The sequence below is a fragment of the Pseudochaenichthys georgianus genome, chromosome 21, assembly GCF_902827115.2.
Source record: "Pseudochaenichthys georgianus chromosome 21, fPseGeo1.2, whole genome shotgun sequence".
In the NCBI taxonomy this organism is placed as follows: Eukaryota; Metazoa; Chordata; class Actinopteri; order Perciformes; family Channichthyidae; genus Pseudochaenichthys; species Pseudochaenichthys georgianus.
Genome location: NC_047523.1, coordinates 24,419,162 through 24,444,358, shown reverse-complemented (window position 1 = coordinate 24,444,358; position 25,197 = coordinate 24,419,162). Strand labels below are relative to the sequence as shown.

The 25,197-nt window shown below is 41.8% G+C and overlaps 2 protein-coding genes across 5 annotated transcripts in view; both read left to right on the top strand.

The window, feature by feature from the left end:
• The window catches only part of galnt13 (polypeptide N-acetylgalactosaminyltransferase 13), a 77,993-nt gene extending 74,266 nt beyond the window's left edge, over positions 1–3,727 (top strand). For all 4 annotated transcript variants that reach the window (XM_034110498.1, XM_034110496.2, XM_034110499.2 and 1 more), the window contains exon 12: positions 648–3,727. In XM_034110498.1, coding sequence (XP_033966389.1) covers positions 648–788 — 141 coding nt within the window. In that variant the 3' untranslated portion in view covers positions 789–3,727. The remainder of the gene's footprint in view (positions 1–647) is intronic.
• An 8,356-nt stretch (positions 3,728–12,083) lies between these two features.
• On the top strand, positions 12,084–14,863 carry LOC117466744 (G protein-activated inward rectifier potassium channel 1). Its single transcript, XM_034110173.2, has 2 exons — positions 12,084–13,617; positions 14,639–14,863. The coding sequence occupies exons 1-2, from the start codon at positions 12,940–12,942 to the stop codon at positions 14,861–14,863; spliced, it is 903 nt and encodes a 300-aa protein (XP_033966064.1). The 5' UTR covers positions 12,084–12,939.
• Positions 14,864–25,197: the final 10,334 nt, after the last annotated feature.

Sequence of the window (25,197 nt, the reverse complement as noted above, 5' to 3'; positions counted from 1 at the left end):
AGGCCTCCTCCTACTGCAGTCTTCTGTCCCACACACTGACTGCCCCCCTGAGTCCAATCTCTGCTTGCTTTTTATCCAACATTTAACCTGCCAACTCTAAACTAACACGCCAAGCCAAAATCTACAGGAAACTGCTATGCCATTTTACTACAACGCATTTGACATATCCATCATGTCCATGTAATGCAGCTAGTCTCTGCGGCTAGTGCCTTTTTGACATTTTCTGATGCTCAACAGTGATTCACAGAGAAATCTTTCCTGTAAAGTGGCTGTGACACAGCCTCACAACTGACAGGAACCCCAATTCTCCAAGCAGCCTCAGTGCATGTTGTGTTGAACAATGGGCACGACTCTCACTTTAACTCGACCAGAACATCCTGCTCTCTTATTGTGCCTATGGCTTTTTTCTTGCCCCAGCTGCAGTCCGAGAGTGTCAGCTCAGGCCATTTGCTTGGGTAAAATAATGTTTTTGTAAAATACGGGAAATCAATATTTGGAAGTGTGTCTTTGAAGGTTCCTCTTAAACATCCAGGCAGTTTCCACCTTCTCCAGCTTGAGGGGAAATGACAGAAAAATGTAAAAACTGAAAGTATTTGTTTATGTATCGACGCTAACGTGTTGACACATCTCCCTCTTTCCCTCTTCAGCGACTCACCCTGCTGCACGTGAACAGCAACCAGTGTTTGGACATGCCATCAGAGGAGGACAAGATGGTCCCCACCCTGAAAGACTGCAATGGCAGCCGCTCTCAGCAGTGGCTGCTCCGAAACATGACCCTGAGTGTCTGATCCCTGTCTCACCTTCCCCCCCCCCCCCCGTCGCTCTGTCCTTATCCTAACCAGCCATGGCTCTCCTCACCCCCGCCAGGTGGCTCCTGCCACAGCACAACATACGCCTCTTCCTGTATAAACAAATACAGAGATCCAGGCATCAGCGGCTTATCTTCCATTATGGGGGTGTTTCCTTTCACAGCTAACCACAGGTGTCAGAGAAGCTGCACCTGCCGCTAAGGCGACATGACGAGCCACGACTTTGGGGAACTCATCAGGTCCGAGCCGGGAGAAAAGCTGTGTGAGGTCTGTGCATGGAGAACATTTGCGTCAAAGCACTCACACTGTGTCAAGACAGCTGCTAGCCTTGGGTCCACTGTGCTGCTCAGACTTAGCTTAGCTGTTGGACCAAAACAAAAATAGAAGAGCATTTAAAACAAGAATCTAGCAAGGCACGTCTCTGTGATGCACTGTAAATGAAATGACCTTCCTTGTGCTTTGTTCAAGACTGTTTCCATGACTGCTGCTCATTCTCTCTTCATATCAGTGTCTGAGGTACATTCAATAACAGAACGTGATGTTGTTTATAGAGCCGGGACCAATACTGGATTTGAGGAGTTGAAACCTATCTTGTTATTTGAGGGTTGAAGAATCCAATAATGCTGTTGTACATTAATATTTGGTTTTAAAGTCGAGCTGAAATTTGAATTCTCATCGTGATGCAAGGACATTACATCATATAACTATATAAGGATACTACAGCTTTTGTGTATATTTTTTCATTTTATAAAAAGAGGTAAATATTCTGGGGACATACATTTGTAGAAACATTGTGTAGCTTGCAGGCTCTGGACGGGTGTGTCCCACGACAGCTGGGCACTGACATTTGAGGGCCGGTATCACACCTTCAGCGTCCATGGCTGTGAGGAACTTCATAATTGTTTTTTTCAAAGAAGTTCAAAGTCAAACAAACGCAAAGGATACATTTGAAAACAGTATTATTTTAGTTTGACTTTAAACTAATGAAAAAAAACGTTTTTTCAGCATCCTTAAATTAGGTTATCTACGAAACAAACAAGGTTTACTTATCAGTGCTCTCGTGTGTGCATTACTAAAATACCTCAAACATATCTTTTGAATTTCTTACCCCGGTTTCCTCTTATAAGCTGCCATATAGGCGGATAATAACATATGGATTAGCTGATATCGGTGTTATTATAAGATAGGGAAAAACTTTTTGTCATTACATTACATACAACATAGTGTAAAACAGACAGTAAGAGTCAGATACAAAAAAAATTATTAAGCTAAAGATTTTTAAACCGTCTTAAATTTAAGAGAATGCAACACAAGAGTGTAACTATAACATCCTCCCAGATTAATCAAAAGGTTCAATTTAAGTGAAACGGGAACCACAATATGAAGATGTGAAGCAGCACTTTGGGTCTGTTCGAAGTACCGTAATTAAGAGTACAGTATTAGAGACTGCTATGAGTAGAATTTACATAATTGCTTTTTGACTGAATGTAAATTTCCCCTAAATAGTAACGACTGAGTTCTGAAACACTGTAACGGCTCTGTGTTATCATCAGGCTATCTGAAAACTTCAGTAATGACATTCTCAGATTCCTGCTACCAAAATCCTGAGGAATCATGATGTCTTGGAGCAGGATAGTTGCGTGTGCCTTTTTAGAAAGCTGTTTCAGTTATTGGATCATTTGTTTCAGAAAACATTTGATTTACTTTGGTGATCAAATATTTTTCTTAAATTCTAGCAAAAACATGGAAATTGATATTAAATAACTGTCATATCTCATGAATACGTCACCTTCATATTAATGCTCGATCAATAATTTAGTAACAGTATAGTCAAAACGTTTAAAATGTGCAAATGTAGTTTTTCACTACATTTTTGATAAGGATCAGGCAACAAATGCTATTGTATAATACTGTTAACATGTTTCTATCACCGTTGTTGTTGTACATACAGAACCAATTATTTTTCTAAGATGCGGTTAAACTTGAACACTCCTCTGAGAAAAAAAAAAATTGAATGGTTTAAAGATCACAAGTTATTGCTGTGCTTTATTTGGAGTATGGTAATAAAAAACAGTGCTTACCTATCGAAATTGCGGTGTGTTTTGGAAATAATCGTCGGACTAACAAAGCCAAATTCTCAAACCACCTGAAGGGCGTCAGGCAAACGGACATGAGGGATCAATTAATGGGGAAATACTATCAATGCTGTTCGAATACTGAGTCTTTGCCAAGTACCTGCTTGGCATCCAGACTAAAATTCAATCAACTCTTTCAGATTACACAGATATATTTATTGTTTTTCATTATCTCAAAGTGCATGGTGTTAAATTAGGACTGTATTGTTTCAATGTACTGGTTGCAAAGTGATGTTACCTGTTTGTACATTTTGCCTTTTTGTAAAAAAAGACTTAACATAGATTTTTGCATTAATATCAGTTTCAAGCAAGCACGTCTCACTAAATACATGAGTTGTTTAATAAACCTTGTTCTTGAAGCTTTTAAGACCCCGTACATCTCATTACCAGTTTTGAGTGTGGGGTTTTTTATAGGTTGTTAATTGCAGCCTCCCCTCCATGGTTAACCTTAATAGTAGCATACAAAAAAACCTACATTATATAGGATGCTACCTTTCCCTTTTGTTCAGTATTTGTAAAGGTGCTGGCCATTGCCAGCTAATGAAGGTTCTTCTGAGACATTATAATGTACATGTTATTGAGGAAGGCTTGACCTTTCAGACTCGGGCTTTGTTCAAATGTAAGAGGCAAAATTCTCCTGAATGCAGGACACTCTTGGTTACTGTTGCTATAGGTCTTTCAAGCTTTTGCAATTGACAGGTCAATAAGGAGTTTTTTTTTAACAATGTCAGTGAGAGGTATTTGAAGGGAAATAATAGCACCTTTCTGTAATAAAAGATCTGAAATATCAGAGACAAAAAGGCAGAAAAGGACTCTTTCCATTTAATACTATAATTTGTTGTTGAGTATTGTTAATGAAGTGGACATTTAAATTGAGGGAAAAGCCTGCTGGTCCCAATGCAAGCCTAACGCACCACGCATCTTGGTAATTCACGTGAAGGACATGAAGGGTTGACAACCTTCTCTAAACTAAAAAGTCCAACACCCTAATATTTAACAAATAATAAAGGCCAAAAAGAAAAGGGCACGCATCTTCAGACTAATATTTGTTAGTTTTGCTAGGTAAATGACTTTGTGTTGATTAATTTCTCTCAATGGATGATTAATTGAATGCACATTTTGACATTCAGAGAAAAAACATTCTTGCCGGGAACTAACATGTCTGTAGGCCTACTGTACCTAAAATGTCAAATTACAAGCCAAAACTGATTAGCTTAGTTAAGCATAAAGATGGGCAACAGCTGTAACACCTTTCCTCTGTTAAAATCCATGCTGTGAAAAAATTGACATTGCAAAGGTTATATTTTTCTGTCTAACCTGTACTAAAACAAAGTGTGAAACAACACATTCCGGTCTTTAAGCAGAGCTAACTTGTTTCTTAAAATGACGACTTTAATATTTAATCAAATATAAACACTACATAAAAGTATTACTATATACTATAATATAATATTATGTCATTAGTTTGGTTTATGGTAAATCTAAATAAATATATTGAAGCCTTTTTTTCACAACAGAGAAGTGTTATTATCATAATAACTCATTATATAAAGTGTTCATTGTTTTCTTGCCACCTCACTAATGCTTTTCAATAAACGTTTGTAATGCTCACCAAGGTAGCCATTGCAGAGGTATATTAATAGTTGCTGTGGAGCCGACAACACACGAGTGTCTCGCCACACTCTCAGCAGGGGCCCTGTCTCACACCTGTAGGAAGCCAAACCCAGGCTTGTTAGCTGGGCCTGGGAGGATAAGATAGTGGGTCTGCAGCTGGGCCAGGGGAGTCCATTAACGGGTGAGATGCTTTAAAATAACAGCCCTAATGGAGACCTTATCTGTGGCTTACTGTGGGTCACTGTGGCTCTCAAAGGTTCAACACATCCAGAGCTTCCCACCAGGGAGGCTGCACAATTCTAGACACCAGTAGCCTATATAAAACATGGACTAATTTAAGCTCAGAAACAGTAGTTATATGTGTACAAATATATTGTATCCCCAGAGACTCAAAACCATTACACGCTCTATTATTCCCTATTTTATTCAGTTCAACTACAAATATTTCTAAAACTATTGGTTTCAAATTATGTGTTGTTTTTCTCCAAATCAATCATAGGGTCTGTCGACACCTATATTGTATGTATGAAAGTCTTCTCTTAGCAGTTGTCTTTTACTAAGTCCTAATAAATTAACCCCATGAGGTTAAGGAATAGTGTTTAGAAAATAAATAGAACATGATTATTTTTTTTGACAATTTGTCTGCGACCATAGTTTAGTTTCACCTTACTCAGGTGTTGGGCCTATATATTGACACCCGAATCTTAATTTACATGGAAACTGTATTGTTTTGCTATCGGCACTTTTGTATTTTGTTGAATTTGATTTATTTAATCTTCTGGTATGTTTTCACACGCGATTGCAACTATAATATTTATTTGGTTACAATGAAAAGCTCACACAGGCACTTAGGGCAGCTCAGGGGTCCTACAGGTGAGACGCAGAAGCGGCAGACGATTCACTTAAGAAGACCGAGCCCACAAATGAGGCTACGTTGCAGTGTTACTGTAAAAGTGGTTAAAACATGTGAAAATAATGACACAGATGTATAATGAACATGTAAATGTAACAATGCACATATAAGATTTACATGTGTTTGTTATGTTAGTTTCACCAGCTAAATGAAGAGTGTGTCGTGTGAAACTACCACCTACCACATGTACAGTAGATTGCTAAATTATCAAGTTGTGTATTACAGCAGTCAGTCGTAGTTCATTGTTTTTTGCGGGTTATTGCAAACGGACATTTTGATATGTTATGTTTTAAAGGGCCCATGTCATGCTTTTCCGGTTATTACCCGTTCCCTTGTGTGTTGTGAAGGTTTTTATGCATGTAAACGGTCTGCAGAGTCCAAAACCCTCAAAGTACACTCTGTAGTGGGTAAAACCCTAACACAGACTATGCTGCCCCAAAACGCCTCATTGGAGATTTCTCATTTTCCATTGTTTACTTCCTGGTATACTGTGACGTGTGAATACCCAGAGGCCACACCCTCTGCCAGCATTTCACGAAACAAAGCTTCGCAAACCTTTCAGCGATTCATGCCGGATATGTACAGCGTAGGGCACTGAAGAACGATGCTGTTCCTACTTTGTTTGGACCAGCGGGAGATTCAGGTACACAACCTGTAAGTATTCATTGTTGTTTGTGTATTTATGATGTTTAAAACAAACAAGGTATCTACCACGACTGTTTCAATGGGTAAACGTTTTTCGGGCTGCTAAGTTGGGATCTCGGAGAAATGCTCTCCTCAGATCCATTCTCACTCTCACAGCGTTATAAACCTTTTTCTTACTCAATATCAAGCCACACTTATTGTTTTTACTTCGGCTGTGAGTGTTTGTGTGTGCTCAGGATGAGTTTCGCTTGTTCTCGCTGTATCCCCGACCCGGAAGCCTGTCTGCTCCTCGCAGCAGATCGCAGCAAAAATGTGATACAAATGTGAATACTAATTTCCTGCCATTCTAACGGCACATATATAAAAAGTTACTACATACACATGGGATACTTTAAAACCTGTTAAACCCCATGCCCCCGCCCGTGGGGGCAAAAAGCAACAATATTAATGAAACTGTGCATAGAGGCAGACCGGGGGGAAGCAAGGGGGATAATCAACTCAGTGGATGTGCCTTTTCTTCTCGCTCGAGACCAGAGGAAAAATCCAGAGCTTAATTGTTGAGAGGACCTGAAGTTCCACAGCGTCTGCTTTGAAATCAGCTTTAATTAGATATGGTTTGAGGCTAGTATCTCAGTAGGGGTCAAATCTTCTGCCTTCCGAGGCATACTCCCAAACAGAGTCATGTACAGCACCTGTGCTAAATGTGCAGAGCCGAGAAAGGTCTGATATGCTGGCAATCTCTTGAGTATGATTGATCTGCAGGCGGAAGTGCCTCAAACAAGCTTTTCCTGTGTGATAATCTCCTTTTAGCAACACAATCAGTGATTAGGACGAGGGGCCCTGCTGCTTTCAGCAGTAATTGTATAATAATCAATCATCAATCTCCAGGAGCTCTTCTACAAAACACTCCTGTTTTGGTGCTATTTTTGACCTGAGACAACAAATAAGGTTCCCTCTTAAGCTGTGGAAATACAAAACAGAAGAATACACCAGAACATTACTTCCATTTGATTTTTACACATAATGTGTGTCTGTCATCATTCCTCATCTAACATGACTGCGGCTGTATCATATCAGATGTTAAGGTTAAACGCTGCTACTCCTTTAGTCGCTGAATAACAGCTGTAATGTTTTTTGATTGCCACAAGATGCTGACAATCTCATAATGGTCTTTGGAGCTTCCATATTTTGACACAATGTTGTTCCTCTTCGAGTCACTGGTTTGGAGTTGCTGCCTTGCACATCCACCACATGGCTTCACATTATATGCCAAGCATGGATGAGAGCCTGTTAGTGCCTCAGCATCCAGTGGGACTCATGTTAAGACCTCATCTGTGCAGATAAAATCATAGTTCATGTCTTTCATGATAAGATTGTTTGTTTAAAATACAAAAAATCAATATTGTATCAGCAAAATAAGATTACAGAGAAATTTTTCGGAGGATGTGGTACATTTGTGTGGGGAAATAAAAGGGCAAATACATCAAAGCTGAGGCGGATTTCCCTGCTCTGCCTCTGATTGTAGAGATTATAAATGAAGATGGAAAATTACAGCAGATTGTCTGAAGTGATTGGCTAATCTTTCTTGACGATGACCTCAAGTGCTACCCAAGCTGATTCAGAGAGGAAGACAAATGCATCTAGTGTCCTACATTGGTCTGATTAGATTAATAAATCAATCCCATCCCGGACCGCCTGTTGGGCTATTTTTATAAAATGGGTTACAGAAGATCATCAAAGTATTTCTGATCATTGACCAACGGATGCTTGACATGCGCTGGTGCAAGAAGTGCAAAACACGATGGCGATGATGGAAGATGGTGTTTTGTGGTGGAAAAAGCCGTCGAGTTGTAGATATAAAATGTACTGCTCTTTCAAATGTAGCTGCTAGAAAATAAGAACTAATCTGCATATATTTCAATTTAGTGCCCCGTGTTACACATCAGCTGCCTCCTGGTGTGTGACAAGAACATGACCGGACCCTAACCTCTTTCTTGTATTCAGCTGTATTCACTGGTTTGGAGTTGCTGCCTTGCACATCCACCACATGGCTTCACATTATATGCCAAGCATGGATGAAAGCCTGTGTGTGGGGCAGACTTACAAACGTGTTTCTGTGGGGATGAGAGTTTTTGATTAATGGTTTGTATAAGGGTTCCTTATGCTGATCTGATGTTGTTGTTTCGTGTATGGTATATTTTAATTTATAAATCATGAAAAAACTAGGCTTGAAAAGAAACAAACATTAATTTATTTTGCAACCAGGTCTGTTGCACACATTTTGTTTTTGTATCAAATTACTGCCTTATATTTTGTTTTCCGTTACCACGATTGGGTCCAACATGATCACACATTTGAACACATGTTTACTCATTTAAACATCCTCCTCTTCCTGTGGCGAACATCTTCTACTTACACATTTTTAGGGGGGCAAACACTGCTTTTAGAAGCAATGGGTATCTTTACCCTTTACTGACATTTTATATGAGAACATTAATCAATTATTGAAGAAAGAAATCTTTACGATAACTATTATCTTTCACACGCAATCAACAGATTACTCCATTAAGGTAAAAGTCCTGGTCGTGGAACGACGGATCAGCTTTTTACTCTCGCAAGGATCCTGGAGGGGGCCTGGGAGTACGCTTATCCGGTCTACATGTGTTTTGTAGACTTGGAGAAGGCGTATGACCGGGTTCCCAGGGAGTTACTGTGGGAGGTGCTGCGGGAGTATGGGGTGAGGGGGTCTCTACTCAGGGCCATCCATCTCTGTACTCCCAAAGCGAGAGCTGTGTCCGGGTCCTCGGCAGTAAGTCGGACCCATTTCCGGTGAGGGTTGGCCTCCGCCAGGGCTGCGCTTTGTCACCAATCCTGTTTGTAATATACATGGATCGGATTTCGAGGCGTAGTCGTGGGGGGGGGGGTCTGCAGTTCGGTGGAGTAAGGATTGCACCACTGCTTTTTGCAGATGATGTGGTTCTGATGGCTTCATCGGTCTGCGACCTTCAGCACTCACTGGATCGGTTCGCAACCGAGTGTGAAGCGGCTGGGATGAGGATCAGCACCTCCAAATCTGAGGCCATGGTTCTCAGCAGGAAACCGATGGACTGTCCACTCCAAGTAGGGAATGAGTCCTTACCCCAAGTGAAGGAGTTCAAGTATCTCGGGGTCTTGTTCTCGAGTGAGGGAACAATGGAGCGTGAGATGGGCCGGAGAATCGGAGCAGCGGGAGCGGTATTGCAGTCGCTTTACCGCACCGTTGTGACGAAAAGGGAGCTGAGTCAGAAGGCAAAGCTCTCTGTCTACCGGGCCATTTTCGTTCCTACCCTCACCTATGGTCATGAAGGATGGGTCATGACCGAAAGAACGAGATCGCGGATACAAGCGGCCGAGATGGGTTTCCTCCGCCGGGTGGCTGGTGTCTCCCTTAGAGATAAGGTGAGAAGTTCGGTCATCAGGGAGGGACTCGGAGTTGAGCCGCTCCTCCTTCGCGTCGAAAGAAGCCAGTTGAGGTGGTTCGGGCACCTAGTTAGGATGCCACCTGGGCGCCTCCCTAGGGAGGTGTTCCAGGCACGTCCAGCTGGGAAGAGACCAAGGGGTAGACCTAGGACCAGGTGGAGGGATTATATCTCTTCGCTGGCCTGGGAGCGCCTTGGGATCCCCCAGTCAGAGCTGGTTGATGTCGCCAGGGAAAAGAAAGTTTGGGGCTCTCTGCTGGAACTGCTACCCCCGCGACCCGACCACGGATAAGCGGGAGAAGATGGATGGATGGATGGTAAAGCATTGGGTATATATATTTTTTAACATATTTTTCTCTGTGCTCCAATCAGGATTTTGCTAATTGAAGCTATTGACATTGGTGGATCGTTTGGTCACTCCCAGTCCAATGTAATATCAAGAGGCAAGTAATCAAATTAGCTGAGATTTTGAGTGTTGAAATAGCATGATGTTTGTTTGTTTGAAAGAATAGTTGTTTTTGTTCATTCAAAAATATTTGTTATTAAAAGAAACATTCAGACTGAAGAAAACTAGACATATGCATAAGATAGTGTCTTCACACACTCCACTGTTTTCTTAGAAGTTAATTGCAATTTTCTAATTGCATGTCAGACGATTTGTCAAGAGTTGTGGGGAAAACTTTTGTTTCGATGACTATATCTCTGAAATACAGCAATTAAAAAAATCCATGCTGGCTGGCTAGAAAGAGGTGGTGGTATATTGCTCCTCCTATACCTGTCTGAGAGACAGCGTGTGAGCCTAGGTAACCAGTCCAAACTAATAGCATTATTTTTTCTCTGCAAATATGTGAATAGCCTTTTCATCCTAATGAGGACCAGAATGCATGGAGGGTGACCTGTGTTACTCTTCACTAGTTATTATTAAAAGCACAGAGGCCTGCAGAAGCTAATGTTCACCTGGCAATTATGATGGCCTGCTGATGGGGAAATCTTTCCCTGCCTTCCCCCTCCAGAGGACTGAACCGCAGCGCCTCGCAGACAACACTTGGAGGCACATCAACGTTGCACAGCGCTGACATGTAATCGCTCATTTGGAAACGGTTATGTCAGGCCTTGGTGTCATTTTTTAGAAGCTATACCATTTGTACAGTACAGCATACTGGGCTTAGACTGGTTATGGAATACCATGGGATAAACCACAGGGAGCTGCAGGATAATAGGAGAGGTAGATTTTGCCTGGAATAGAGTGACTCAACAGCATATTGATCCCTATGAGCTCAGACAATGGATCTCAAAACGGTTGGGAAAATATCAACAAACTGCGGTAGACATTAACAGTGTATCTTGTAAAAAGTTAGCAGATGCCGCACGACATCACAGCAGAGTATAAATATGTATGAAGTATATTCACATGACATTGTGTATGATGCAAGTATATGTATGGGTGACATGATTCAGAAGTAAGGGTGTTTCATGTATTTATTTGTCCCCTGAAATGTACTCTTTATCCAAAGATAATTATCCAAATGTACCCCAAAACTGCTCTGTTGCTTATACCTGTACACCTTGTTCAAAACTGACTGCCAAAAATATTTAAATAAAATAGATTTTGAATTTCAAAGCTGCAGTCACATGTCTTTGTGATTGGTTGGTCATTGTGCCTTTATCAGGGAGACATAATGCCTATCCAAATTACATCTCGATGTAATGGAAAGAAAGAGAATTGTAAAGGGGTGTGGAGAGACTGAGGGAAAGAGGTGGTGGTATGTTGCTCCTCCTGCCTCCTGTGTCTGAGAGACAGCGTGTGAGCCTGGGTAACTATGGTGTGGGTGTATTCCTCCGTGGCCATGATCTCGGTAATACGACGAGTGAATTCTACAATGTATCCTTGTTGCAGCTCTTTGTCCCCCCTGAGATTTCATACAGTTTGAATGTCAGCAGCTTTCCTGCAGAACTTGTTACTCTGTTAAGATATTGTTGTATGTGTCATTCCGCAAAGAAGGTGCAGTCACCCATGGGATGAAAGCGGGGTCATCATCAGAGGCTGTTAGCACAGGTGTCAAAGACAGCTGGTAAACAAAGGTGCATTTATAAATGTCCACTACAGATGGAAAGACTTTATTTGAACTGAATTGGAGACGATAAAAGGGGAATAATATAAATATATATGTTCAAAATTATTAAATTAGGATGCATCAAAGCAGTGGCATTGCAACATTGTGATAAAGGTTTAAAATACACTATTTTGCACATCCACCACATGGCTTCATTATTTGTATTATTACCGTTTTTATAATAGTCTTTATTTGGTAATGCAACACATGGTCAGATGCCTGTTTATTGTCTTGTTAAAAGCTAAATGTGGTGTCCAGTGTCATTAGTTGAAAGCAATCATGACATATTGGCTGCAGTTCCACATATTTGATCATCAAAAACGGTCAAATCAGGCGAACCCTTTCCCTCCTCCTCCAAATTGTCTGTCTTTGTACTGTAGTACCACTAGGCAACAGTGAGTGCATGACTGGAAACGTGGAAGTGCGCAGGAGCCGCTCACAAATCGACAGGAAAGAAGGATCTAAGCAGCCAAAGGAGCATCTGGTGGATCTCTACCATTGAACCATGATAATCCAGTCGACATTTAACTAAGAGAAGGGAAAAGGTGACCGAACAGAGCCTGGCAAACAGCGTCGATGCGCGCAGCCAAAAATGACGACAGTGGGACAGTGATTTTCTTCCTCCATCTCGTCAATTTTTACACTCATATGCTTGGATGCAATTCATCTCCTATGTATACAGATCACAAAGGAAGGACTGGAAACCGAACAATCTCCAACACAGACGCAAGTGCGCACAGAGACGTTTCATCCTGGGAACAGTTTTCAGAGAATAATTACGCAGAGATATTGCTGTTTTATGGGCCGTTTAAGGATTTTGAACTTTCAAGTGAAAACTTACTCTGTGAGTACAGTTTTGATCAGGTCGATATAGCCCCAACCTTCACGGGCGATGAGTAATCCACGACGCAGCAACTGATAAACCTGTAAAACCTGGACTGCGACTGGCGCGTTTGGATACCTTATCCCGTGCGTCGCCTATTTTTTTTGCATATGGCTTATTTTTCGGGGTTCGTAAACTACTCATATATTATTGATATTTCATGGCTGTAGAGTGTAGCAACAGTAGCGTGTGGCGAAAAAAGGACGGTGCAAGACTAACCGGGGAGAAAACAGCGCACTTGTATCGCTTTATTTCCAAAGAGGAGACATTGCGCACGGGCATTAACGACTGCAGCAACTCGCCTACAACCCAGACTTTTTTTATATAATTGAATCCTTTGTTGTTTCTTTCGCTGCTGTCATCGTAGTATGTCTGCACTTCGAAAGAAATTTGGGGACGATTATCAGGTAGTGAACACCTCATCTAGCGGGTCTGGATTCAATCAGCCTCCCCCAGAGAAAAAGAGGAAGAGGCAGCGGTTCGTGGACAAGAACGGGCGATGTAACGTCCAGCATGGGAACCTGGGTGGTGAAACCAGCAGATACCTCTCAGACTTATTCACAACACTAGTAGATCTGAAATGGCGCTGGAATCTATTTATTTTCATCCTCACCTACACAGTCGCTTGGCTCTTCATGGCCTCTATGTGGTGGTGCATCGCATACATCAGAGGAGACCTCAATAGAGCCCACAATGACAAGTACACTCGATGTGTGGCCAATGTCTATAACTTTCCCTCAGCCTTTCTCTTCTTCATAGAGACCGAGGCCACGATAGGATATGGCCACAGATACATCACAGACAAATGTCCCGAGGGGATCATTCTCTTTCTTTTCCAGTCGATCCTCGGATCGATCGTCGATGCCTTCTTGATCGGCTGCATGTTTATCAAGATGTCCCAGCCCAAGAAAAGGGCCGAGACTTTGATGTTTAGTGAACATGCTGCCATATCTATGCGAGATGGAAAACTAACTCTTATGTTCAGGGTCGGCAACCTGCGTAACAGCCATATGGTCTCTGCACAGATCCGCTGCAAATTGCTGAAAGTAAGTCATGCTACTTGTAGTTGGCAGGCAGCGAATGTAGTTATATTCCAATTTTTTGTCATGGCCAAGTCCATGTTTTTATTTTTAGAAAACTGATGCTTAAAGGCCTACACACTGGCATTTAAACCTGCTCTAACAGGAAGTCATGATGCATTTATCAGACAAAGCTTCATAGACCACAATGATACAAAAGATAGACCATTAGCTATGCTTGACCAAAGCACAGAAGACCACTTATTCATTTTACAATGTGCATATTTTGCATAACTAATTGCAGAATATAATCCATCAAATATGCCAAGGGGTCTTAATGTCCATTTACCAGATTTTGAGAAGAACCTTTTGTTCATACAATTACTTTAAACTGTTTAAAAGTGACAGTGTGTTACAATCTGGGGTAACTGGCTGCTGTGCCTTATTAGAATAATGTAATGTATGGATATCCCTGCTGTCCAACACCTGGTTATTAAACGTCAATCATAAATCTATGTTATTTTTTTGTAATGCTTTACAAAACAAAGATTCACCAATTATCATGCTTTTATATGCAGTAGGGAATTAAATGAAAGCTCTCACAAAGTTCAAGGTAAGTATACAATCGGTTGGCCAAATACTGTAGCCATTTTAGCAAATTATTATTTTATTTTCTCATAAAGATTGTAGTTTACGTCCTAACAGAGCTGCTGAGTATAATGCTATCTAATCCAGCAGTATCAATAAATAAATTAAACCAGTTGATGTTATGTTTTGTTTAAAATATGACACATTTTAGGTCCCAGTGTTACATCACATAACGTGCTGATATATGTTCTTGCTGTATAGATGCCTCTTTAGATTTCATTTGAAAAACGTATAGCAATTTTTTCCGTTCTGATGAGACTGATGATTGGTTCCTCAGATTGCATATACAATGTGAAAAGCTCCACCAAAGGCTCTTGATGTGCTGTAGATAAGTCTGTCTTTCCCCTTCCTTCCCCCACCAAACATCTCTGTCTCTGTCTCTTCCTGTACGCTTCCTTAGTCTCGCCAGACGCCCGAGGGTGAGTTTCTTCCGCTGGATCAGTTGGAGCTGGACGTGGGTTTCAACACTGGGGCAGACCAGCTCTTCCTCGTCTCACCACTCACGATCTGCCATGTGATAGACACCAAAAGCCCCTTCTACGACCTCTCCCAGAGGTCCATGCAAACAGAGCAGTTTGAAATTGTGGTGATACTAGAAGGAATAGTAGAGACTACAGGTGAGTAACCGCCAAGATGAATTTTAATTACAGGCCTGCTGTTGGAAATGTGAGCTTGTTATTCTGCATGTTGTGGCCGCAGGCTAAATGCACAATTGCTGAAGATATTTTTGCGCTGCTTCAATATCTATTCCTGCAACACATCTCATGAATAATATTGAGCTCTATCATAGGTGTTAATAGCTGATATCCAAAGACTTGATATTGACCCCTTTATTGCATTTTATTGATTTGTGTTTCTGCGACAAGGTTGTAATAGCAGTGTTAGTATAATCCATCAAAGATAATTGTTTGAAATCCATACAGTAAAACACCTTCTGGGTTTTTCAAAAAAGAGAGCCAAGTTTCAGTTAAAAAGGAGCCATTGAACACTTTCAAACTCCAGCAGGGTCAGTTAAAGGTTATGTATATTTTATTTTTTCTCATCCGAAACATTTCCATTCTTACGCCTTTGTGCCGGTACAGCACTTACCTGGTGGCGGGTATTCTCAGAGGGGATACTAATTTGCTTTCTAAGGTCCCTTTGGAATTAGGGAATTCCATTTCCACAGGATGAGTTATGCCTTGAGTAAAATTCACCACTCTGGTCATTTTGAATTCAACCGTTTATTTGACACAGCTGATGTAGTGTGAGGAGACCCCCTTCGGTGTCTTAAAGTGAACAGAGGAGCCGTTCTGATAGGCTGGTTCGGAGGAAAACAGCATATGGAGATGTGACAGGGAGGCTGACGCTGCAGGCAGCAATTAGCAAAGATACTCAGTTCCTAATAGATCATTTAGTGTAGTTTATTAAAGTCTCTCTGCAGCTGAGAAGTATCTCACATCCTGATTCTTCAGTTTACGACAGGCATCAGTTATGTCACTCGGATACGACTTGACACATTCTTAAGCATGCGCTTAACAGCAGAGAGTATACATTGATGATAATTACAGTATACAGTATCAATACATTCTGGGCATAGTGTTAGATGAGCCAAACAACATTTGGCTGATTACTGTTTGAACATGTTTTAATTCAAATCATTCCCAGTCAGCATGTTTTTATGACTAATTGTAATTGTAATCGTGCTACTGTACTGTGCTTTGGTTTTTATATGTAAGCATATTCAGAGTTATCATTATATTGTTGGCAGGTATTCATATTATTACTGTCACAGATGAGTCACTGTATCATAATATGTAAGAGTCAAAATCTCAGTTTGAATTACACTGGTGGGGTTTCATGTTGTGGGATTGTTATACATACAGTTTTACTTTATAGACATTTCTGCTCGGAGGCTGATGTCGAAACAATCTGTGGTTAAAAATGTATGTACAGTGAAAGTCTAAATCCTCAGACGCTTTCATTTCTGGCCAATGTAACTCTGTTTCCATGGCAACCTCTCCTTGACTATTCAGGATTGCAGCACTGCACCTAAACTTAGGTTGTTCATTCCTATGATATAGGAATCATAACACAAGTTCAGTAATAAAACAGGCCAACATGAGATGCTGAACATGAAATGAAATTGCTTTCTTGACAACATCGCCTGGTATTAAGGGGGCCAGTTGTGGCTTTGTGGGATTGAGCTCGCTTCCTAACGTGGCTGTGGGGAGATGTTGTGCTGCTGAGGATAAATTCGCTTCACATCACAATGCAATTCATGTACTGTACATGCAGCCTGACTGCTAGCCCTGCAAAACAGGATAGCTGCAAGAAAGAAATCACAAACAAATAGCTTGTAAAAACCCATTTTGGTTGAGTTCACAACAGCAACAGGGATAATGTCAGACACAATAACAATCAATGCAAAAGTAGCAAACCCCATCACTCCCCAACAACTATCTTTATAGAGTTACTTCAGTGTCATTGGCTGACAAGCAAAAGTGCATGTCACGCGTGCGAATCTCAGCTCAATAATACCAAGCTGAGTTACTCCTGCTTTATGTGTGCATTGCAGGCATGGCAGGTGGTGGATTATAAAAGAGGAATTGAAACACTGCTAGAATGAATTACAATCGATGACTGCAGATTAACTAAGAACAAGTGTTTGTGTTTAGAGCTAATACCAATTGATAATATAAAGTCTGTACAAGAAATTTAAATCTGTAAAAAAAACAAGTGCCAACTAGATTCTACAGTTACACATTTGGTTCTGTTCTTCTTGAGATATTTATGATAAACACATGTCCACAAGGTATCTCATTAATAAGAAACTTGTGAGCAATGTAATGCTGGGAAAAATGTTATCAACATAATGCAAAAAAGGAACCTCATTGTCAGCTTTAGCAAAACTGGACAATATCTGAAACAAATGCATTATTTAAATTATTCAAAAAGTATGTTGAACAAAACAGTACAGCCTGTGTTAACCACAGACATTATAAGGCGTCTAAATCCATTGACTTTAAGACTAGGGAAGTGCAAATCTGCTAATTTATTTCAGGGTTTTCAGGACTCATTCCTGTCAGGCCACAATTAGGCTCAGCAGATGCCCTTAAATATTGTGCAACGAGCGACAGACTGGGTGAAAGTAACCACAGAACACCCAGTGGTTGTGCACACATCAAACGTGTCATTTTGATGAATTATTCTGCACATCAACAGGCGTGTCCAAACTTCTCGCTCCGCTCATAACTGCCTCAAAACCGTCCGTTCCTGACAGTCTTTCACTCTGTGTCTCCGTCCCAAAACACCGGGTTACCGGGGTAACGGACTGCTTGTGTAATTGTTTATAAACAAGGGTTTTTTTCTCCTGTGACATTTCAAATATGTGGAAAATAATTCACAAGCAAACTGGTTTATAATGACATATCAATAGTGGTCATTTTCACCGTACCACTACAACAGCTTAATGATGACCTGTCTTTGATTCTGCCCATTCAAAGCTGGAACAAATCTTAAGATTATTAAGAAATTAGGGAAAGTGTTCCATAAACACCATTCATACTGTTCAACCCTGCAAAGGCTTAAAAAACCAAGCCAGAGGCAATCTGTTCATCAGTGAAGCGGATTCTTGAGAACCCAAAATAAACTGTAGCTGCCACAAACAGACGTTGAGGTTCCTCTATCCATGAAACCAATCGTGGAGCGCAACTAACATAATCTCTTCTCAATGTTGGGCTTTTTACATAATGCAGTTACACCACAACACTCCTATCTGAATTATGCAGCTCTGTGTGCTAAAGGATCGAATGTGTATTTATATAATTTAATAAACGGTAGAGGAGAGGAAATAATAACTAATAAAACAAGTGGATGATTGATTTCATGGGAAACTCATTTATATTAGAGCAGAAAGAGGTCGGACAGCACATTAGTTTATTCCTGAATGTGTTAAAGTGTTGGGATCTAACATGGTTGCAGATTTTGCAGAAGCGTTTTTAAATTCACTCATTAGCTACAAAACCAATAATTCATGAGCGTAAACTGTATAATCAGCATAAAGCTATTTTTCTTACTGTGAGTTTCATGCAAATGTGTGTATCATTATCCTTCATGTTAATGCAGAAATGCTGCAAAATACGTTTTTTTTTTTACTTTACTTCAGTCTTTTGGTGACACAGCACATTTTGAAGGAAGGCAAACCGCTCTCCGCTTACTGAACTTACTAATAATTCCCCATGTTTGTAGATGATTTAGCACTGGATGCATGTTGTAAACGAAACACAGCGTGATATTTCTTGATTGATTGTGAGGGAAATGATGGCAAAAAAAACGAAAAGGGATCCGTCTGCAATAAAGTCTTCTGTTGTTTCTGATTGTTTTGAAAGATTTGTCAGCCCCCGCCTATTCATATACTGCTACAATGCTTTCCTATACCGTAATTCAATCGTTATAGAATAAATAAATAGAATTATTCCCAGCTCACAGCTCATTTTAAATGAGTGTGGGTGGCAGGGGTTAGTTGCGTATAAACTGGATCAACTGGTAATGTTATCATGTGTGCAAAATGCAAGGTACTGTATGTGAGTAGAGAGCACATACTTTTAATAATGAAATGCATACCAGTACACTCAATATTCAAAACTTTGCAACTGCATCTTTTAATGAAGTCTGTGTTACGACCTGTGTGATATTAAAGTTTTAAGAAAAGAAGCAGACAGTTTTACATTTTGAATTCATATGCATTGATGTATAGAGATTGGTTGATGATACAAATATATTCATACTTAATAAAAAAAAAGGCATTAGGGAGACCACTGCTAGTTGAGATCAATAAAAGTAATTAACTGACCTAACAACAACTTTGTTATATATACTTTCGTTATCAAATTACGAGTAATAATTGCTTTGATGCAGACTCTGTCTAGTAGTAAAGCCAGCCAGCATGGAAACATCTCTTTCTCGTGATTAGCAGCAGAGCCAATGTCATGGCCCGATCTGAGTTTTTATCATCGGTAACAGTAATTGAAATGAAAATGGAGAGCTTTCTGATGCGCCCGAGGCCTAATAGTTTCAATCATACGAGTATGAGGCTGTAACCCAGGACGTCTTGGGTCACCTGACACCAGAGCCCCAGAGATCAGGCAAACACCTGGGTTGCGTTCCAATAGTCCATTTAGCTTAGGAACCTTCCTAACCAAGTGAAATGACCCGGAAGTCCCTTAGTGGCAGCCATGATAAGTGCCGTTCCAATTCTCTAAATGAAAGGAAAGGAGGTTTCAAACTTCCTTTATAACCTCCTTTAGCTTAGAAACCACTGGACCTCCCTAACCGAAAGGAGAGGAGAAAATGCTGCCCCACAATGCCTTGCAGCCGCAGCATTTGCCGTCACACAACAGTCAACAAACGATTATGACGGAGAAATGATATCATGAAAGTTACGGTGCTTATTAAGCATTTTAAAACGTATGTGGTAAGTTGCCAAAGTGCTTTGTTTTGAACGTTCATCAGTATTATAATCAAAAAGAGAAATATGAACGTTAGTTTTTTACTGAAATGATCAAATAAAGTCAACATTTCACTGAGCTGTGTGGGGTTTGTTCAACTTTTAAAAGATGTTTGAAATGGTGATATACACAGTGATAGGTGGTTAAGGACTAACGTTTATAATAAATACATTTGTATTTATTTTAAGATATTTTCATACAATCATACGTATTGAGATCATTTGTATTAATGTGGACCGGAGGGAGAGGGTGACGAGCAGAAGTTTCACTTTCCTTTTTTATTTCAATTCCAACTTTGGTCATGAAGAATATGTTTCTCTGTTGTCCACGTTCATAAAGCAAAGCAGCAGCATAGAGCACGGTGCAGAGTCTCTAGATGAGTTCACAGTAGTCCCTCGTTCTTATTAAACATCCATGTTGTAGTCCGCTGTATAGAAAACTGTGGTTTCCATGGTTTCCCCACAGCAGCAGACGCACATTCATGACGTCCGCTGCCGCATCATAAACACGTCGGATTGTGAAAGTGCATTCAGATTATCTAAAGTACCGCAAGGACTCTTCTCCTAAATCCTTTTGAATTCTCCTATCCACTATCCCTTAACCCCGTGAGTTTCACTCAGAGGTCAAGGAATAGGAGATAGGGTTAAGAAACTTAGGAGCTGATTTTTAAACTATCCGAACGCAACCCGGCACAAGTGAACCCCGGATATGAGCCATGCTGTGACTTCGGGCCCATTCCCAAACCGCCACCTACACCCTACCCCTCCGTTTGCACGTTCATTCGAAGGGTCAAACAGCGAGGTCTGCATCGGTGCTGACTTGAGACCGGTCTCTACCTGACCCGTCTCAACGCTGTGTGTGTCCGTCAGGAAACAAGCTGTGAACAAGTAGTTCCAGGAAACATCCACTGATAAACTGCGATGTTAACAACCTCATGATGACCTCATATGTTTTTAACTTAGGATCATACCTGTGTTTAGTCTAGAAAAAGGTAAATGTGTGCATTTTATTATAAAGTTGTGTATATTTACAGACTGTTGCAAAAACTAAGAAGCTTATAAAATCAGGTTTAAAACTAAAAGAACTTTACAAAAAAGTAACACAATGGAAGATGTTTGGAGTTTTTATTTTATTTACATTTTTTGACTAAGAGATGCTGATTTGAAACCGTTGTTACATACAGTTACGGCATTTTCTGTTTCTGCCGGAGAGAGGGTGTTACGGTGTGTGAAGCAGGTAGGACCCAAATGCAGATTAACGTACAAATAATTCCTTTATTTCAAGGCTATGCTGACAAATACAGAACACTCACCGAGGACAAGCCAATACACAAGACAACCCGACAAAGAGAGAAGAAAACCCAGAACTTAAATACACCCAGGACTAATCACGAGACAGGTGAGGAGGGAGGAGAAAACACATAGGTACCAGGTGAACACAATTGGGTAATCAGAGAGGGAAACCGACAGAAAGCAACCAGGCAGGAAACGGGGGTGAACACTTTACAAAATAAAATAGGAAACCCAAAGATAGAAAAGGACACGAAAAATACTAACACAGACAAATCCTAACAGTACCCCCCCCCTCAAGGGACGGATCCCAGACGTCCCAAAACAAAAAACAAAAATCCAAAAACTCAAGCAGGGTGGGTGGAGGGGGTCCGGAGGAGGGACGCATCACTAAGCCACCAGGGTGGGAGGAGGGGGTCAGGAGGACGGGACTGAACTGACCGCCCAGGGGCAAGGCAGAGGACCAGGAAGGGGTCTCGGGCGGACGGCCCGGGGCAAGGCAGAGGACCAGGAAGGGGTCTCGGGCGGACGGCCCGGGGATAAGGCAGAGTCCAAAAAGGGGGATTCGGGCGGACGGCCCGGGGGCAAGGCAGAGGACCAGGAAGGGGTCTCGGGCGGACGGCCCGGGGGTAAGGCGGAGTCCAAAAAGGGGGACTCGGGCGGACGGCCCGGGGGCAAGACAGAGTCCAAGGTGGGGACCATGCAGGGGCGAAGGCAGCGGCAGGAAGAGTCAGGGGGCCGGGCCCGAGGGCGAGGACCGCTGCACTCAGGGGGCCGGGCTCGAGGACGAAGACCAGACAGCTCCGCAGGCCGGGCAGGAAGGCGCTGACGGGACAGTGCGGAGCTGGTGGGACAGGCCTCGGCAGGATCCCCCACGGAAGAGGACCAGGACACGGGATTGGCAGGACCCCCGGCAGGAGAGCAGTCGGCGGGGCTTCCAACAGCACAGGACAAAGGGTTGGCAGGACCCCCGGCAGGAGCAGACGGCGGGACCCCCAACGGGACAGGACAAAGGGTTGGCAGGACCCCCGGCAGGAGAGTAGTCGGCGGGGCCTCCAACGGCACAGGACAAAGGGTTGGCAGGACCCCCGGCAGGAGAGCAGACGGCGGGACCCCCAACGGGAGAGGACATGGGGTTGGCAGGACCCCCGGCAGAAGAGTAGTCTGCGGGACCTCCAACAGCACTTCAGTAGGGACTTTAGATGGGACTAGAGAAGGGACTAGAGAAGGGACTGGGAAAGTGACCTGAGGAGGGACTAGGGAAGGGACTAGAGAAGGGACTACAGAGGGGACTAGAGAAGGGACCAGAGGAGGAACTAGAGAACGAAACTCGAGAGGAGACTCGAGAGGGGAACTAGAGAGGGGACTTGAGGAGGGACTAGAGGAGGGACTAAAGGAGGGAACTGGAGAGGGGACTCCAGAGGGCTTTTGCTAATTGAAGCTATTGACATTGGTGGATCGTTTGGTCACTCCCAGTCCAATGTAATATCAAGAGGCAAGTAATCAAATTAGCTGAGATTTTGAGTGTTGAAATAGCATGATGTTTGTTTGTTTGAAAGAATAGTTGTTTTTGTTCATTCAAAAATATTTGTTATTAAAAGAAAACATTCAGACTGAAGAAAACTAGACATATGCATAAGATAGTGTCTTCACACACTCCACTGTTTTCTTAGAAGTTAATTGCAATTTTCTAATTGCATGTCAGACGATTTGTCAAGAGTTGTGGGGAAAACTTTTGTTTGATGACTATATCTCTGAAATACAGCAATTAAAAAATCCATGCTGGCTGGCTAGAAAGAGGTGGTGGTATATTGCTCCTCCTATACCTGTCTGAGAGACAGCGTGTGAGCCTAGGTAACCAGTCCAAACTAATAGCATATTTTTTCTCTGCAAATATGTGAATAGCCTTTTCATCCTAATGAGGACCAGAATGCATGGAGGGTGACCTGTGTTACTCTTCACTAGTTATTATTAAAAGCACAGAGGCCTGCAGAAGCTAATGTTCACCTGGCAATTATGATGGCCTGCTGATGGGGAATCTTTCCCTGCCTTCCCCCTCCAGAGGACTGAACCGCAGCGCCTCGCAGACAACACTTGGAGGCACATCAACGTTGCACAGCGCTGACATGTAATCGCTCATTTGGAAACGGTTATGTCAGGCCTTGGTGTCATTTTTTAGAAGCTATACCATTTGTACAGTACAGCATACTGGGCTTAGACTGGTTATGGAATACCATGGGATAAACCACAGGGAGCTGCAGGATAATAGGAGAGGTAGATTTTGCCTGGAATAGAGTGACTCAACAGCATATGATCCCTATGAGCTCAGACAATGGATCTCAAAACGGTTGGGAAAATATCAACAAACTGCGGTAGACATTAACAGTGTATCTTGTAAAAAGTTAGCAGATGCCGCACGACATCACAGCAGAGTATAAATATGTATGAAGTATATTCACATGACATTGTGTATGATGCAAGTATATGTATGGGTGACATGATTCAGAAGTAAGGGTGTTTCATGTATTTATTTGTCCCCTGAACTAAATGTACTCTTTATCCAAAGATAATTATCCAAATGTACCCCAAAACTGCTCTGTTGCTTATACCTGTACACCTTGTTCAAAACTGACTGCCAAAAATATTTAAATAAAATAGATTTTGAATTTCAAAGCTGCAGTCACATGTCTTTGTGATTGGTTGGTCATTGTGCCTTTATCAGGGAGACATAATGCCTATCCAAATTACATCTCGATGTAATGGAAAGAAAGAGAATTGTAAAGGGGTGTGGAGAGACTGAGGGAAAGAGGTGGTGGTATGTTGCTCCTCCTGCCTCCTGTGTCTGAGAGACAGCGTGTGAGCCTGGGTAACTATGGTGTGGGTGTATTCCTCCGTGGCCATGATCTCGGTAATACGACGAGTGAATTCTACAATGTATCCTTGTTGCAGCTCTTGTCCCCCCTGAGATTTCATACAGTTTGAATGTCAGCAGCTTTCCTGCAGAACTTGTTACTCTGTTAAGATATTGTTGTATGTGTCATTCCGCAAAGAAGGTGCAGTCACCCATGGGATGAAAGCGGGGTCATCATCAGAGGCTGTTAGCACAGGTGTCAAAGACAGCTGGTAAACAAAGGTGCATTTATAAATGTCCACTACAGATGGAAAGACTTTATTTGAACTGAATTGGAGACGATAAAAGGGGAATAATATAATATATATGTTCAAAATTATTAAATTAGGATGCATCAAAGCAGTGGCATTGCAACATTGTGATAAAGGTTTAAAATACACTATTTTGCACATCCACCACATGGCTTCATTATTTGTATTATTACCGTTTTTATAATAGTCTTTATTTGGTAATGCAACACATGGTCAGATGCCTGTTTATTGTCTTGTTAAAAGCTAAATGTGGTGTCCAGTGTCATTAGTTGAAAGCAATCATGACATATTGGCTGCAGTTCCACATATTTGATCATCAAAAACGGTCAAATCAGGCGAACCCTTTCCCTCCTCCTCCAAATTGTCTGTCTTTGTACTGTAGTACCACTAGGCAACAGTGAGTGCATGACTGGAAACGTGGAAGTGCGCAGGAGCCGCTCACAAATCGACAGGAAAGAAGGATCTAAGCAGCCAAAGGAGCATCTGGTGGATCTCTACCATTGAACCATGATAATCCAGTCGACATTTAACTAAGAGAAGGGAAAAGGTGACCGAACAGAGCCTGGCAAACAGCGTCGATGCGCGCAGCCAAAAATGACGACAGTGGGACAGTGATTTTCTTCCTCCATCTCGTCAATTTTTACACTCATATGCTTGGATGCAATTCATCTCCTATGTATACAGATCACAAAGGAAGGACTGGAAACCGAACAATCTCCAACACAGACGCAAGTGCGCACAGAGACGTTTCATCCTGGGAACAGTTTTCAGAGAATAATTACGCAGAGATATTGCTGTTTTATGGGCCGTTTAAGGATTTTGAACTTTCAAGTGAAAACTTACTCTGTGAGTACAGTTTTGATCAGGTCGATATAGCCCCAACCTTCACGGGCGATGAGTAATCCACGACGCAGCAACTGATAAACCTGTAAAACCTGGACTGCGACTGGCGCGTTTGGATACCTTATCCCGTGCGTCGCCTATTTTTTTTGCATATGGCTTATTTTTCGGGGTCGTAA